Here is an 18,591-nt window from a genome sequence, read left to right on the forward strand (position 1 = left end):
CCTGTTGAACTCCCCACATCACTGATATCAGTTCTAAACATGAAAGGATTGAATTTCACTGGTACTTAACGATACACAGTGATACACACAATTTAAAGCAACATCGATGTTGCCTAGTACACGCCTGTGTTCTTATTGCCTGATTTTACAGATAATGAAACATTTAAACAAATTTTTTAGGCATATTGAAAACGTTACAAGTTGGTGTGTGGAACATGTAAAGAAGGGGGGCTACTCTCACCGGGAAGATATTTTGTTGACAAAATAGCAGACGATGAATAATAGTGCAGACTTTTGGCATTCTGTTGACTTTCTAAGTCGTCAGTTGTGTGTGGAGTGGCAGCAATCAAAAAGAAGAGAAACTCCGAAGGATGCTCAGTGTGGACAATCGGGTTTGTTCGTCAGTCAAAGGTGGGCACTTGTTGAGAAAGGACAGCCACTACATTGGAATAAATAGGCTAGCTGTACATTAAAAACCCCAACCCAACCCAACCAAACAACAAACTCCCAACTGCATCTTTTGAAGCATTATTCTATAGTTATGTTTTTGAAGGAATGTTTTAAGTTTAATAAAGCTGAGATTGCTTTTACAACCATATTATTACAAATTTAAAGGCAAAAGAAACATAATTAAAACCTCATTTCTACCTACAGGCATGACGTTCTAAAGAAGATTGAAAAGGTTATCCTTAAAATGACCCAATCTATATCGGAGGGTGACGCACCAGTCTTCAGCTATCCAAACAAATCGTCATGGGACAGTGTCAGGTGAAAAGTTTCGTGAAGACTGTCTAGCTAGTATCATCGCATATTGTCTCATGGAAACAATGTGGACTTAGTCGCAAGCAGATCTACTGGCTCAGTACGCTTTGTTTAACTCTAAACTAATGCATGTTTTACAGGCCGAACTTTGCCAGGGTCTGCAAGAGGAGTCGTGCAGACTCCCACAATATGCCACCTTGAGCGAACGATCGCTTGACAAATCATTGTGGTATTACTCCTGATCCAAAGCGTTCATTTTAATAATATTTCCCACCTTACCAGTACTGTCTTTCAGGGTCATTATCATCATACTGCTATATTAGATACTAGTAACTACTTTCTATTACAGTTTTGGAAATTGTAAGTTATTTCAGCGTATCCCCAACCATTTTGAAGAGTATATATTATAAAACAGATCACATCTCTCACTTTGGAAATGCTGGTTGTAGCACATCTATTATTTGATATTGCTGATTTCTTTTGTCTCCCTTGCTCACAATATGTTTTAAAGTTGTTTAATTAAGTGAAACAAATATGATGAAATTGAAGATATTATATATGTGCAGGTTTGAAAACGGCATCGGTATTGAACCTGCAAGAGATCAAAAGTTGTCTCATGTACGATTCGACAGTCTCCAATCGGTAAAGAAGTTTGGTAAGTTGAAATTGTAACCTAAAAAATATATAAATTGAATGTGCATATAATTTCAGCAATGAGGTGTTATCATACATACTGAAGCAATTACAAACGGTTACTTTTACCTACGGTGACCCATCTGGATGTGAGTTCTAGTCCAAGCTCGTTCGATTAATGCCAAATATTTGAGTCGCAAGTCAGCGATGATTCGATTGGATTCGTCCGAAAGGACGACGAGAAGAATGTTTTTTCTAAATAAACTTTGCAGAGTAAACGTGTATTTACTGAATCGGTGCCAAAACACATTTTGACGATTCAAAGGGTTACTTTCATCTTGCAATGGATCGTTATATACTCATGCCAATAAAGGTTGTCACCCCCTTCAATTTTTTTAATTAAAGAGGGGGTGTGGGATGGGGGTGTGAGGTTGGGTTGGGGAGGGGGGTGACAACCATTATTGGCATGAGTATATTATGTTATTGTAGTTCAGTACCTCTGGTTTTAGTAGGTGTAATCAGGCGCGTAGCAAGCCATTTTTCTGGTGTAAGCCCGATAGGTTGCAAAGCTTTATATTAAGATAGTATTGAGGGCTTGCCCAACTTTTTTTAGCAACAATCATGTGTAAGCCGGGCTTTTGTTGTAATGGTAGCTACGCCCCTGGTAATGTATTTCTTATCAGTGTATTATCATTATTAATCATCATATCTATTTTTTGCCGTTTTAGGTTTAATGACAAGAATACTGTCCATCATCTATAACCTCATTCAGCAGAATAAATATTGTACCAAACGGTTAGTGTAATAATGTTCTTAACCAGAAGATTAAACAATAAACTTTCAATACATGAAGATTTGAAGCCTGTGAACGTATTTATTAAAAGTACAATGTAGTACAGCTTAAAATGGGTTTATCGGGTTAAATTAGCATATTTTGTTCAGCAAAAATGATTATATGTGTGAAGATTTTCTGTTCTTATTACGCTATATCACTGAGGGACACCAGATTCTAAATACCATACCAGGACCTCCCATATTCCACGGACACTAACAGGTTACCATGAAGCAAGTTCATACACAAAGTTACACGATGCAACTGTACTTACTACTGTTTTAACAGCATCTTACCCGTGAAGGTCCGGGTTAGAATGAACCTTCAGTTACCCATGCTTGTCGTAAGAGGTGACAACGGGATCGGGTGGTCAGGCTTGCGGACTTGGTTGACACATGTCATCGGTTCCCAATTGTGCATATCAATGCTCATGCTGTTGAGCACTGGATTGTCTAGTCCAGACTCGATTATTTACAGACCGCCACCATATAGCTGGAATATTGCTGAGTGCGGCGTAAACTAAACTTGAGAGACATTTAGAAGTTGGGGCAGTGAGGAAGGATAACAGTGTATGGATGAACAACTCCTTTATTACAATGAGAGCGATAACGCAAGTACCAACACCGAAACACCACTCTCAATGTAACCAAGAAGTTGTTCATCCATATACTTTAATCCTTCTTTAGCGATCTTTACTATCAATTTCCGGAGTTGCTGGGGTCGCAGACAACTTTGGACAATCTCGTTGACAACGTGGCTTGTCTGCTGGAAACACCAAGATGGGATCTCCATGTGGTTTGTGAGCTTTTGTGATTCTGTAAATGTAACCTGCTAAAAAAAGTTTGTATATTTATACTAGTAGGTGGTATAAACAGAAAAGAATATTTAGATGTAACATTTGCCCTAAAGCAGTTGTGGAATCTGGAGAAGGGTCTGGATGTGCTGCGCTAGATCACGGATTTTACGTGCACTTTAAAAACCCTAGAACCGTTTTAACAGTTTGCCTTTCAATTATGAAGATTACCAAGCTTCCATATTGATGTACGTTTTGTTCATGTTGTAAGCTGGCCACATGCAAAGGCAGTGTTGCTGGCGACCTGCAGTTTTACAGCGACCAGGGACACTTCGTTGACTGTAGCGTCTCCCAGACAGTAAGTACTCGTGTCCTCAATCCAACAGCTGACATCTAGCCTGTTGTAGCCACACATTGACCACAGGTGTCAGACAGTGACGGCCACTTAGTTTCTCACTGGTGCCTATAATGTGTAGAAGTAGGCTGTAACGAATTCTGATTATAAAGAACGGAGTGTTAAGGCAAATTTAAAATGTCTTGTGAAGAAATGAGAACATTACATTATGTCACATATATGGCTTTCCACGTCCTTTCAGGGAGTCCCAGTTCCAGCTCATATGAAGGACATGCAGAGTATCCTTTATGCAGAAGGTTAGGTGACGTATATTTTACCTCATATCAGTCGTCACTGGCAAGATTGTTAGAAACTAACCTGTACCTTGAACATTATAAGTTCAAGCCTATGTTGTGTGTGAAAGAGAAACCATTCAAATATAATAATAACGTTTTTCACTAATGCATTGTGGACGTTCGACTTAGAAATATTCTGGTATTAGAAAACCAGTGTTTAGGTTAAGACGTTCTTTTTGTGCTTTTGAACTCCCTGAGCACAAGGAGCAGTGGGGTAGCCCAGTGGTTAATTCGTTAGCTCGTCAGGCAGAAGGTCCAGGTCCGATTCCCGACATGGGTACAATGTGTGAAGTCCATTTCGTGATATTGCTGGAATATTGCTAAAAGCTGTGTAAAACCCAACTCACTCATTCAGCCTTGAGTACAGGTCTACCAATGTTTGAACCTTGACCCAGGAGACATGACAACGGGTGCTAGGTTTGTCCTCATTGTGGAGAAGGATGCGACGTTCCAGAGGCTGCTAGGGGACCAGTTTTGTCACAAGTTCCGGCCGTGCATCATGGTTACCGTGAGTAGAAACGTTCCACCAGGGTATATGGCATGGATGTACCTAGTGTGTGATGAAAGGCCTCATTTGGTGACCTTATAGGTGAGCTGGGTGGAAGGGTAAGGTGTCACGGACTGTGAGACAGACGACTCGTCTCCCTGTCCATGAAGGGGATGTACGCAAGAACGACAGACCAATCAAAATGCTCGTAAGAATAATGCCGAGTACTTATATGGTTATGGCAGTACATGATCTTTCAAAATCGTGAAAGAATATTACAAAGTACATAGCCAACATATTTGTTTTGCATGAATTGAAGTTGTTAATAGAGAATGGGCCGTGGCGGTGAGCTTTCACATCCACACAGGTCGGTTTGTCATAACGGCTCCCTGGATTTCCATGGAGTAATGTTCTCAGACGAACTACAGTGGAATCTGTCTATAACCAGGGATAATCTACAACGTCTTATAGTCTCCCTGCTATAACCGACTGGCCGGGGACTGATTCCTTTGTCCGGATTATAAAGCAGTCCGGATTAGACAACCGTTACCGTAGACACTGCCACGATGAGTTACCCCCTTTTTTAGGGACAACCAACAACTTGAATAGTTCATTTTTTTGTTTTTTTATTTATACTCACTATATTATTTATACTTTCACTGGAAAAAGTCTGTTAACATGATATTTGACTTTCAAGTTACATATTAAATTTGCTATGAACTAAGAGGCGGAAATATTTTAGGAAATTACAATAGCTACAGGGTTCCTAACAATATATATTCATATATAACTAATGAACTTTAATCTGAAATGTTGTGCTTGATTTCACTTTATTGGGGATATGTGTGTCAGACATTTCTCATTTTATAACCATCCCGGTCATTTTAAAATTCCATCAGGGGTATGGCATCAAGGGTATATGCATGTTCAGGCAACTGGACACAGACACTGTATACGACATCATTTACATGACTCTCCATCTTCAGTTGAAGATATTTTAAAAAGTAATTATATGAAACGCCACTACCTGGAATTGCCTGTTTAAAAATCTAGCGTTTTAAGATATCAATGAATAGAATATAAAATGAAAATAATCCATAGTTACTATTGAGGGTCATTGTGTATCCATACCTGCTTTGATTCATCGAAACAGATATAAACTTGCCCCACTTTTGAACTATCTGGTTATGGTTACCTTAATGTATCAATCTATTTTAGAAACTACGTAAGCTACATATACAGTGTATGAAGGCAAATTCAATGATCATCAAAAGTTATATTATTTCTTTTGTAAAGTAATAAAAGCAGTTCTTATGTAAAGACAAAATTGATGAACAACGAATCTAGTAGTACTAGTAGTTGTAGTCGTCGTCGTCGCTGTCGTAGTAGTAGTAGTATATGAAAGTCGTATATTTCTTTTAAAACCAACAAACAAACACTTCTATTATGTATATTACTATTGGGAATAAACATAAATAGAGTTATCTTTCTTGTTTGAAGTACTTCTGATGTTCACAGGCCAGTATGAAAACCTTTGAGAGGGCACAGTCTCCATCAGCATGTGCCAGAATTACACAAGTTCGTCAGGAATGACTTGATCTTTGAATATTTCTACTAGGACAAAGTCGGAAGCAAAAGTGTTCAGTTGTTACCCAAAATGCCTTGGTACAATTTGTACTTCTTGATTTTCATGCTCACTAACTGTGGTATATTATTGCATGTGATCCAGGGTAAAGGCTTCCCGGACCTGGGGACCAGGCTTCTGTTGAGGGCTCTGTGGGACAGGTTCCAGCTCCCCATGTTTATTCTGGTCGATGCAGACCCTCACGGTATAACCTGTAATAACACATGATGTTATGGCAGTATTTCTGTGTGTATAAAATAATATGCAATAATGTAGTAACGATTCGATGTTTCCCGATATTTAGTACTTGAAAAACATATAATGATGTCTCACTGAAAAAACCATGATAAACGGATATATTAGGGCCACACGTAAAGTATTTGACGAAATCCTATTATGTATGCAGTGGTTAGGAGTATATTAATGTCCTGCTATTGCCATGATGTCTCCTAGCCTCTTCGTGTATCATATGATATGTGGCAGTTGTGCTCTTCCCCTCACATTTCAGGTATAGAGATCATGTGTGTCTACAAATTCGGATCAAAGGTAAGTTATCAGTACATATGTACTTGAAGTAAAACCCAGCACTGTGAAACCATGATTACACAATGCCATTTAGAAAGTGGTCCAATGTAACATTTGTTATATTTGGGATCACTCTTTCTTAGTAAAGCACCGATTCTAGTACTTTTGTTGGGTTGAGTCCCATCCGGGATTCGAACCCCTACCCCCAGAGTCAGGCACCTAATCACCAGCACACAAAGTCAGCCGCCTAACCCACTCAGCCAACGTTACGTGTAATCCCAAATATAACATATGTTACACTGTGCAACCAGTCTAGAGGGTGTTCCATAATGTCATAATGTTTGAAGCCATGGGGTATATGGGTAGAAATTATCTCCCGCCCTGATGCATGTTGTATGATGGTCTACGCTTGTTACATAGTCAGACTGGGTGCCTTTATTCGCTGTCTGTCACCGTACCCCGACTGTGTGAACTTCACTCATAATATCAACCACTGGTTTGTCTGGTCCAGACTTGATTATCTATTGGCTGTCATTACAGGCTCTAACCCTATATTACAGGTCCAGAATATACTTACACAATCATAAAGAAGTATGGTCCAGAATATACTTACACAATCATATAGAAGTATGGTCCATAATATACTTACATAATCATATAGAAGTATGGTCCATAATATACGTACATAATCATATAGAAGTATGGTCCATAATATAAGTATGGTCCAGAACATAATCATATAGAAGTATGGTCCAGAATATACTTACACAATCATATAGAAGTATGGTCCATAATATACGTACATAATCATATAGAAGTATGGTCCAGAATATACTTACACAATCATATAGAAGTATGGTCCAGAATATACTTACATAATCATATAGAAGTATGGTCCAGAATATACTTACACAATCATATAGAAGTATGGTCCAGAATATACTTACATAATCATATAGAAGTATGGTCCAGAATATACTTACATAATCATATAGAAGTATGGTCCAGAATATACTTACATAATCATATAGAAGTATGGTCCAGAATATACTTACATAATCATATAGAAGTATGGTCCAGAATATACTTACATAATCATATAGAAGTATGGTCCAGAATATACTTACATAATCATATAGAAGTATGGTCCAGAATATACTTACACAATCATATAGAAGTATGGTCCATAATATACTTACATAATCATATAGAAGTATGGTCCATAGAAGTAATATACTTACATCAAAGTATGGTCATATATAGAAGTATGGTCCAGAATATACTTACATAATCATATAGAAGTATGGTCCAGAATATATACATAATCATATAGAAGTATGGTCCAGAATATACTTACACAATCATAGAAGTATGGTCCATAATATACTTACATAATCATATAGAAGTATGGTCAATCATATAGAAGTATGGTCCATAATATACTTACATAATCATATAGAAGTATGGTCCAGAATATACTTACATAATCATAATCATATAGAAGTATGGTCATATAGACGTATGGTCCAGAATATACTTACACAATCATATAGAAGTATGGTCCAGAATATACTTACAGAATATACTTACATAATCATATAGAAGTATGGTCCAGAATATACTTACATAATCATATAGAAGTATGGTCCAGAAGTATGGTCCAGAATATACTTACATAATCATATAGAAGTATGGTCCAGAATATACTTACATAATCATATAGAAGTATGGTCCAGAATATACTTACATAATCATATAGAAGTATGGTCCAGAATATACTTACACAATCATATAGAAGTATGGTCCAGAATATACTTACATAATCATATAGAAGTATGGTCCAGAATATACTTACATAATCATATAGAAGTATGGTCCAGAATATACTTACATAATCATATAGAAGTATGGTCCAGAATATACTTACACAATCATATAGAAGTATGGTCCATAATATACTTACATAATCATATAGAAGTATGGTCCAGAATATATACATATAGAAGTATGGTTAATATACATACAATCATATAGAAGTATGGTCCAGAATATACTTACACAATCATATAGAAGTATGGTCCAGAATATACTTACATAATCATAATATATAGAAGTATGGTCCAGAATATACTTACATAATCATATAGAAGTATGGTCCAGAATATACTTACATAATCATATAGAAGTATGGTCCAGAATATAATACATAATCATATAGAAGTATGGTCCAGAATATACTTAATAATCATATAGAAGTATGGTCCAGAATATACTTACATAATCATATAGAAGTATGGTCCAGAATATACTTACACAATCATATAGAAGTATGGTCCAGAATATACTTACATAATCATATAGTATGGTCCAGAATATACTTACATAATCATATAGAAGTATGGTCCATTACTCAATCATATAGAGGTATGGTCCATAATATACACAATCATATAGAAGTATGGTCCAGAATATACTTACATAATCATATAGAAGTATGGTCCAGAATATACTTACATAATCATATAGAAGTATGGTCCAGAATATACATATAGAAGTATGGTCCATACATAATCATATAGAAGTATGGTCCATCTAGAAGTATGGTCAGAATATACTTACATAATCAGAAGTATGGTCCAGAATATACTTACATAATCATATAGAAGTATGGTCCAGAATAATCATATAGAAGTATGGTCCAGAATATACATCAATCATATAGAAGTATGGTCCAGAATATACTTACACAATCATATAGAAGTATGGTCCAGAATATACTTACATAATCATATAGAAGTATGGTCCAGAATATACTTACATAATCATATAGAAGTATGCTTACACAATCATATAGAATATATACTTACATAATCCAGAATATGCAGAATTACATAATCATATAGAAGTATGGTCCAGATACACAATCATAGAAGTATGGTCCAGAATATACTTACATAATCATATAGAAGTATGGTCCAGAATATACTTACATCAATCATATAGAAGTATGGTCCAGAATATACTTACATAATCATATAGAAGTATGGTGGTCCATAATCATATAGAAGTATGGTCCAGAATATACTTACATAATCATATAGAAGTATGGTCCAGAATATACTTACATAATCATATAGAAGTATGGTCCAGAATATACTTACATAATCATATAGAAGTATGGTCCAGAATATACTTACATAATCATATAGAAGTATGGTCCAGAATAATACATAATCATATAGACATAATCATATAGAAGTATGGTCCAGAATATACTTACATAATCATATAGAAGTATGGTCCAGAATATACTTACATAATCATATAGAAGTATGGTCCAGAATATACTTACATAATCATATAGAAGTATAGTCCAGAATCAGAATATACATAATCATATACAGAATATACTTACACAATCATATAGTATGGTCCAGAAATACTTACATAATCATATAGAGAAGTATGGTCCAGAATATACTTACATAATCATATAGAAGTATGGTCCAGAATATACTTACATAATCATATAGAAGTATGGTCCAGAATATACTTACATAATCATATAGAAGTATGGTCCAGAATATACTTACATAATCATATAGAAGTATGGTCCATAATATACTTACATAATCATATAGAAGTATGGTCCAGAATATACTTACATAATCATATAGAAGTATGGTCCAGAATATACTTACACAATCATATAGAAGTATGGTCCAGAATATACTTACATAATCATATAGAAGTATGGTCCATAATATACTTACATAATCATATAGAAGTATGGTCCAGAATATACTTACATAATCATATAGAAGTATGGTCCAGAATATACTTACATAATCATATAGAAGTATGGTCCAGAATATACTTACATAATCATATAGAGGTATGGTCCAGAATATACTTACATAATCATATAGAAGTATGGTCCAGAATATACTTACATAATCATATAGAAGTATGGTCCAGAATATACTTACATAATCATATAGAAGTATGGTCCATAATATACTTACATAATCATATAGAAGTATGGTCCAGAATATACGTACACAACGATATAGAAGTATGGCCCATGATGTACTTGCACAATCATATAGAAGTATGACCCATGATATACTATCACAACGATATAGAAGTATGGCCCATACTGTACTTACACAATCATATAGAAGTATGGCCCATGATGTACTTGCACAACGATATAGAAGTATGGCCCATACTGTACTTACGCAATCATATAGAAGTATGGCCCATGATGTACTTGCACAACGATATAGAAATATGGCCCATGATGTACTTGCACAATCATATAAATATGGCCCATGATGTACTTGCACAACGATATAGAAGTATGGCCCATGATGTACTTACACAATCATATAGAAGTATGGCCCATGATGTACTTGCACAACGATATAGAAGTATGACCCATGATATACTTGCACAACGATATAGAAGTATGACCCATGATGTACTTGCAGGCACAAGCGGCAGAAAACAGATTCCTGGTTGTACCAAACATGAAGTGGCTCGGGATTCTACCAACGGACCTGGACGGGTATGGAGGATTTAGAAGACAAAATAGTTGCTACAGTTGTTCGTAATATACTAAAATAGTTGCTACAGTTGCTCGTAATAGACTAGGGTTTGCCTTGGACAAAACTCACAGGGAAGTTTTGTCCCCATTGACCGTGTGAATCTTCCCCTTGATAATGTGTGTAGGTTTATCAGCAGCCCATTCTCCTGGGTTTCATGGTAATGGTGAACGTTCGGGGCCAGCGACCTCATCCCATCACCAGCTTACAGGCCTAATGAAACTGAAAAACTGGTCATGTCGGCCACACAGCTCAAACAGCCCGGAAACTCTTCCATTCAGTTGTGTCATACAAACTGCGTGGAATGTAATGAAAACTGTGTTTGAGCAAACAATTACAAACACTAACAAAAGTGGACAAGGCTGAAAGTAATCGCTGAAAGACAGTAGACGTAAGGTGGGATATCGCCTTTGATGATCACATGAAGCACATCATTAGCCAATGACCATTCCTTCTTTGTTTCATATACGCCACCCTCAAACCTTACTGGGTATAGTTAACGACTGGCCCTTTCTCAATAAAACAGCATTTACGATTAAGGAAATACAAACAAACAATTGCCGGTTCTTTTTTTAATTCTTTATCACAGGCTTTAATTCTTTTTCTATACATTCGAACAGCATTATTTTTTTAATAATTTCAAGTTAATCAACAAAAGTTAGAAAACAAAAACTAGTTTTATTACTGAGACGGCAGCACAGCTATTTTGTTACATAGATGCATAAGGATTTGATATCTTGCTCACTGGTTTCGTTACATGATGATGATGAACCAGACTCCATTGTTTGTAAAAGCAGACAATTATGTGCTCTCTAAAGCAGGCTTAATATCCACGAGTCGGTGTTTATACCCTTCACCAAGAAGGACATGGACAAAGCGTCGGAGCTGATAGGAAGACCGTATGTGCTGGCAAATCCACCCATCGCCACACAGGCACGTATCTCTTCGCTTGGTTTTAAGTTCGAACATATTTACCCAGATAAGTTGCCTATTGAAACGCTCGTAAAATATATGTCTCTGGGCCATGAAGTCCTTGGCGTGGTACATTTTGTGTTGGCCACAACTTCGTGCGTTGTTACCAACAGATCACTTTAAATGGCACCTTATTGGTTAGTTGGGATATGAGTTAGTTCCTGAAGGACACCCAGAATGTGTCGTGTTGCATGTTATAAGATTGATTAATTATAACCCATTGTGTTCTTATAAATGAAATATATACTTGAGAACTTATTACTGAATTTTGTTCTGCTGAACAAGCACTCCTTTCGGATAGCTCATGCCAGGTTTTATAGCAGAGCTCTTAATGCTTTTATGACAACAAGCACCCTCTTCTCAAATTGACAGTGACATTCTGTACAGTTTTACAGCTCTGCCACTTTATGGCTGGTGTATGTACACATAGTCGGTAACATGAAGGACTTTCTTATGGATACAGAATTCCTCTGAGGTAATAAAGTGTTGTCACTTTCATATTGCAACAATCATTGTGGTCATCATCATAGCCAGCCTAGTGGTTAAGTATTAGCTGGTTATCCTGAAGGACCGGTACAATATGTGAAGACTGTTTTAGGTGTGCCCCGTCCCATGCTGCTTGAACATTGCTCATCATCATCATCATCATCATCTGAAGCAGTAGTAGCTGTCATAATTTGTAGCGTTGCTCTGATCTCTTCCCTCTTAGGTTCAACACCTACTGCAGCTGGGTTGTAAGGCTGAAATCCAGTGCCTGGACTCCCTGTCTCTTGTATATCTCTGTGATGTCTACCTGTCATCGAAACTCAAGTGTGGAGCTTGGCTCTAACTCGGAACCTATGTGTGATGTCTAAACTCAAGTGTGAGGACTGGCTCTAATTCGCTAGACAACAGAATCTGTGTGTGATGTAGACATCAACAATCCACATGTCACCTGGCTTATGCCCATGTGGTCGGCAACTCCGATATCCAGTGTGATATGCCTGGTTTTTGAACTGAGACATCCAACTAACTATTAAATGTTGTCTCCTTCTCTGGAGTATGTCATGGTTGTCTAGTTTCAGTAGGCTCTGTGGTGAGTTCCTTCCTTCAATACACTTTGTGAGTGAAGGTTGTTATGTAGCAATATTCGTCTTTTCTGCTGTGGCCAGTAAGTCAGATTTACACTTGGAATCAAGGAAACGCACTTTTTACGAACGTATTCAGAATGATATTGTGAGTTCTCGACCGTAACTCGGTTAGTGACTTGAATCTCTAGGATCGGTGTTAAATGCCAGATCGCACTCAAAGCAGCCTCTACAATGAACTAAGCATAAGTCGACTTATCCCACTTGATGCATGATAATATTAAGTGATCTGTTACAAGCACATAACAACAGATAAGATAGGGCAGATTTGGAGTAGGGTACTTGACTCTTGTAGCCTTTCCATGGGAATATATGCTTGAACACGATACAAGAGGGTGAACCAGGGCCCGCTAATACACGGGTACACAGTGAAACGGGGCTCAGACCACAAACACCGTGGCATTGTAGAAACAATGTTTATTGAATGACAACGTGAAATCGCTAGTTTATTGTATAATGTCCCAATCTGTTCCAAATCATATTATGTAAATGCAATAAAAATCAATCTCAATGAGGGATTGAAACAGTTGGAGGAGCTATGGCTTCAAATGCTGCGTCAAATTAATTCCTGTAGGGTTACTTCCCTTTGATTAAGCGTGTGCCAATCATTTCTTCTGGGGTGAAGAGTCTTGATACAAACCTCTTCATTCCGTAACGATGATCGAGGTTGCAGTGGTCGGTATAATGGTTTCAAATAAATAAATCTGACACGTATATTAAAAGATTGATGTACCTGAAAGACCGCCCATCAAGATCATTCTGCATGATGAATAGGTTTTCTCTGTCAAAATGCAAAAAAACTTCCATTTTACGAGTTAACGGGGTGTCATAATTCATGTCGACAACAAGAGGCGTTGCACCCGTCAGGCTCAACATATTTATCATATAGCAGCACGACAGGTATAAATAAATTACCTTCGCGTTAAAACACCTCTACCTGTCTGTATTGCAGGACACAGCGTGTATAGGATGAGTGTTACATCACTGTGGTACTCTTTGTATTTTTGTTACCAACATTCAAAACCTCACGACAGTGACCAGCTGACTACCGAGTTTCCAGATGATGATGCGGTACTGAGTGATTCGCTATCAGATTAACATGTGTTAATATGTTGTGTACATTTTACCATCAACACAATGCAGATGTTAAACCTGAGTGACAGTTGTTGTCAAAGTTCAACACACGATTTGCATCGGACTTTACAAAAAATATGTCCACATGCTTGAACCAGCAGTATTGTTGGTACACAAAAGGACTAACAAACATTGTGACAGTTAGAATCTGACAACTTCCTGGTACAGCCAAGTCCACCCCTATACCATCTCCATCAAACCAGTGCACAGATCATGTCGCTGTTGGGTTTCCAATGAGCTCCACATCATTTGCAATAAAGAAATCGTTTGGGTAATTGATCACGTTTCAGTGAGGAGAATTACACCACTGCATCTGTAGTTGTGTTTAATTTTATCTCTTTAAAACATTCATTTGTAACATATGTTTCGTGCAATAGTTTACAAAAAAAACATTCTCGGGAAATATCGTTAACGACAATATATTGAGAAAGCAGGTTACCTCTGAACATTAATTATATTTCCAGTATTAAAGTGAGCCGTGAATATATGTTGGACGTGTTAATCTGTTGGAGAGTCCGTAGATTTGGCCGAGGACTTATCATACCCATGTAATGGATTAGATCGTACAGTTAAAGTAGTATTAAACTGCACTTAACTAATCTCGTGTTGACTTTACTGACTGGAGAGTGAGGGGCGGAACCACAGTCGCCTGTAAGGTGCTTGATTTATCACTTTATTGAAGTCGGGATACTTACTTCTGATTTGAATTTTGATATGGCCGACAGAAAGGAAAGCAGGGTCAATATGATAGCTGGGAAAGTGTGTCTCGGTTTAGGATGCTCACCTAACGACGAGTATACTCTCCCGCCTTGTATATAAATAAGCATCACTGTATAAGACACAATATCCAGTACAGATATACTAATTTGTGTATCTGTATCCAATATTTCATAACAATGATGCAGTTTGAAAACTGCCAGGTTGCTAGTTCATTATCACAAAATGAAAATATACCACTTTCACACTCAGTATTATCTATGTTGAAAATATACCATTTCCATACTAGATATTACCTGTGTTAAAAATATACCATTTCAATACTAGATATTACCTGTGTTCAAAATATACCATGTCCATACCAAATATTACCCGTGTTTAAAATATTCCAGTTATATACTTAATGTTAGCAATGTTGAAATTATACCGTATCCGTACTAAATATTACCTGTGTTCAACATGTACCATTTCCATACCAAATATTACCCGTGTTGAAAATATACCAATTATATACTGAATGTTAGCAATGTTGAAATTATACCGTATCCGTACTAAATATTACCTGTGTTCAACATGTACCATTTCAATGCTTAATGTTACCAATGTTGAAAATATACCGTACCCATGCTAAATATGACCTGTGTTGAAAATGACACTGCTGTAAAAAGCCTAAAAAATCCTTTCCCTGATTGTGGTGGTTGTATAGCCCGCTCACAGCATGGTGCAGCAAAATATCCTCACTGTGTAGGTTGAACCACGGCGCCAGTGCTCCCTGTGTTAATATCCTCACTGTTAAACATCATCAGTAACAGACAGACACACGGCTATATCTGTTGACTTATATATCCTTTGTGATGTATACTAGTTTACAGTTTGGGGAATTAAATATTTCCACTAACTATCATTGAATACACAGTGGTAGAAACACGTAGTTTGTCTTCAGTTGCATTCAAAATGTTTGCACAGTTTGATAATCACAGCTTACTGTATCTGGATAACTGGATGCCAAGGGTAACCACTTCTAAATTTGTTTTGCTTTCGTTTAGACTAAAACAGAAAACCCAAAAAAACAAAACATACCCAACAGATACTGTTCACAACTAAATTTATGAAACTTATAAAATTCATGTGATGATCTTTCTAGCCATGCATGCCAATCTTGAAGTGCGCCAACATAAACTCTTCCACTAAATGACTAAACAGGTAGATCGTTATCATCTACATCTTGTGAATGTTTATAAGTTGTAATGTCTATTTCATATTTAATTTGTTTCTGTACCCGGCCTCAAGTGAATTTGTATGTACAATACATATTTTCCTTTCCCTTTATAGATATATTGAATGGAGAGTCCGCACTGAATAGTACCGATTCAAAATGGTATAGTAATAGCTCATTAAATTCACAGTGGTTCATTGAGAGTAATGACTTTCAGGAAAAATGTCCACAGACGTTTTGTTGAAAAACAACAGACATACAGAAACTACTGTTTGTCAGCTGAGTGCATCGTGCTGCATCAGTCTGCAGCGACGGGAAACATTCTATTGCTCTGTGATATTCCCACGACTTCTGTGTACATGTATTTGCAAAAGGCGAACGATACAATCAGACCATCTGTCTGAACGTGCTTCTTATGCTTGTCATACACAACAAGCAAAACTTTGTAAAACTTTCCAAGTTTATGTATTCCAGTTTATAAAATAATGGATCAAATTTAAATCACACCCATACTATAGACTAGGAACACCGCGCACACATACTCACCTGTATAAACTAGGAACACCTCGCATACATACCTGCATAGACTAGGAACACCTCGCATACATACTCACCTGTATAGATCAGGAACACCTCGCTTACATACTCATCTGTATAGATCAGGAACACCTCGCTTACATACTCATCTGTATACACTAGGAACACCTCGCTTACATACTCACCTGTATAGACCAGGAACACCTCACATACATACTCACCTGTATAGACCAGGAACACCTCACATACATACTCATCTGTATAGATGAGGAACACCTCGCATACATACTCATCTGTATAGATCAGGAACACCTCGCATACATACTCATCTGTATAGATGAGGAACACCTCGCATACATACTCATCTGTATAGATGAGGAACACCTCGCATACATACTCACCTGTGTAGATCAGGAACACCTCGCATACATACTCACCTGTATAGATCAGGAACACCTCGCATACATACTCACCTGTATAGATCAGGAACACCTCGCATACATACTCACCTGTATAGATCAGGAACACCTCGCATACATACTCACCTGTATAGATCAGGAACACCTCACATACATACTCACCTGTATAGATCAGGAACACCTCTGTATAGATCAGGAACATACATACACCTGTATAGATCAGGAACACCTCGCTTACATACTCATCTGTATAGATCAGGAACACCTCGCATACATACTCATCTGTATAGATCAGGAACACCTCGCATACATACTCACCTGTATAGATCAGGAACACCTCGCATACATACTCACCTGTATAGATCAGGAACACCTCGCATACATACTCACCTGTATAGACTAAGAACACCTCATACACATACCTGTATAGACTAGGAACACCTCGCATACATACCTGTATAGACTAGGAACACCTCGCATACATACTTACCTGTATAGACTAGGAACACCTCGCATACATACTCACCTGTATAGACTAGGAACACCTTGCATACATACTCACCTGTATAGACCAGGAACACCTCGCATACATACTCATCTGTATAGATCAGGAACACCTCGCATACATACTCACCTGTATAGATCTAGGAACACCTCGCATACATACTCACCTGTATAGACAAGGAACACCTCGCATACATACTTACCTGTATAGATCAGGAACACCTCGCATACATACTCATCTGTATAGATAGATCTGTATAGGACCAGGAACACCTCGCATACATACTCACCTGTATAGAACTAGGAACACCTCTGTATAGCATACATACATACTCACCTGTATAGATATAGACAAGGAACACCTCGCATACATACTAGGAACACCCTATATACCTGTAGGAACACCTCGCATACATACTCACCTGTATAGATCAGGAACACCTCGCATACATACCTGTATAGATCAGGAACACCTCGCATACATACTCACCTGTATAGATCAGGAACACCTCGCATACATACTCATGAGGAACACCTGTACATACTCACCTGTATAGATCAGGAACACCTCGCATACATACTCACCTGTATAGATCAGGAACACCTCGCATACATACTCACCTGTATAGATCAGGAACACCTCGCATACATACTCACCTGTATAGACTAGGAACACCTCGCATACATACTCACCTGTATAGATCAGGAACACCTCGCATACATACTCACCTGTATAGACTAGGAACACCTCGCATACATACTCACCTGTATAGATCAGGAACACCTCGCATACATATCTGTATAGACTAGGAACACCTCGCATACATACTCACCTGTATAGATCAGGAACACCTCGCATACATACTCACCTGTATAGACTAGGAACACCTCGCATACATACTCACCTGTATAGATCAGGAACACCTCGCATACATATCACCTGTATAGATCAGGAACACCTCGCATACATACTCACCTGTATAGATCAGGAACACCTCGCATACATACTCAC

The 18,591-nt window shown here is 37.5% G+C and overlaps 1 protein-coding gene across 3 annotated transcripts; it reads left to right on the forward strand.

Annotated features, from left to right (window-relative positions):
- The first annotated feature begins 9 nt into the window (after positions 1-9).
- On the forward strand, positions 10-14,551 carry LOC124263981 (meiotic recombination protein SPO11-like). Of its 3 annotated transcripts, XM_046698712.1 has the most exons (13): positions 10-411; positions 655-768; positions 1,329-1,417; positions 2,124-2,190; positions 2,914-3,022; positions 3,292-3,378; positions 3,617-3,653; positions 4,109-4,218; positions 5,927-6,026; positions 6,330-6,367; positions 10,840-10,916; positions 11,772-11,886; positions 12,635-14,551. In XM_046698712.1, the coding sequence occupies exons 1-13, from the start codon at positions 275-277 to the stop codon at positions 12,752-12,754; spliced, it is 1,200 nt and encodes a 399-aa protein (XP_046554668.1). In that variant the 5' UTR covers positions 10-274; the 3' UTR covers positions 12,755-14,551. The 3 variants fall into 3 exon arrangements, with proteins under 3 accessions (XP_046554668.1, XP_046554666.1, XP_046554667.1); XM_046698710.1 differs by lacking the exon at positions 12,635-14,551 and having other exon boundaries at positions 11,772-12,627; XM_046698711.1 differs by lacking the exon at positions 12,635-14,551 and having other exon boundaries at positions 11,775-12,627.
- The last annotated feature ends 4,040 nt before the right edge of the window (positions 14,552-18,591 follow it).

Source organism: Haliotis rubra, unplaced genomic scaffold (assembly GCF_003918875.1).
Source record: "Haliotis rubra isolate DU_JTF1 unplaced genomic scaffold, ASM391887v1 Scf90, whole genome shotgun sequence".
Taxonomy (NCBI): Eukaryota; Metazoa; Mollusca; class Gastropoda; order Lepetellida; family Haliotidae; genus Haliotis; species Haliotis rubra.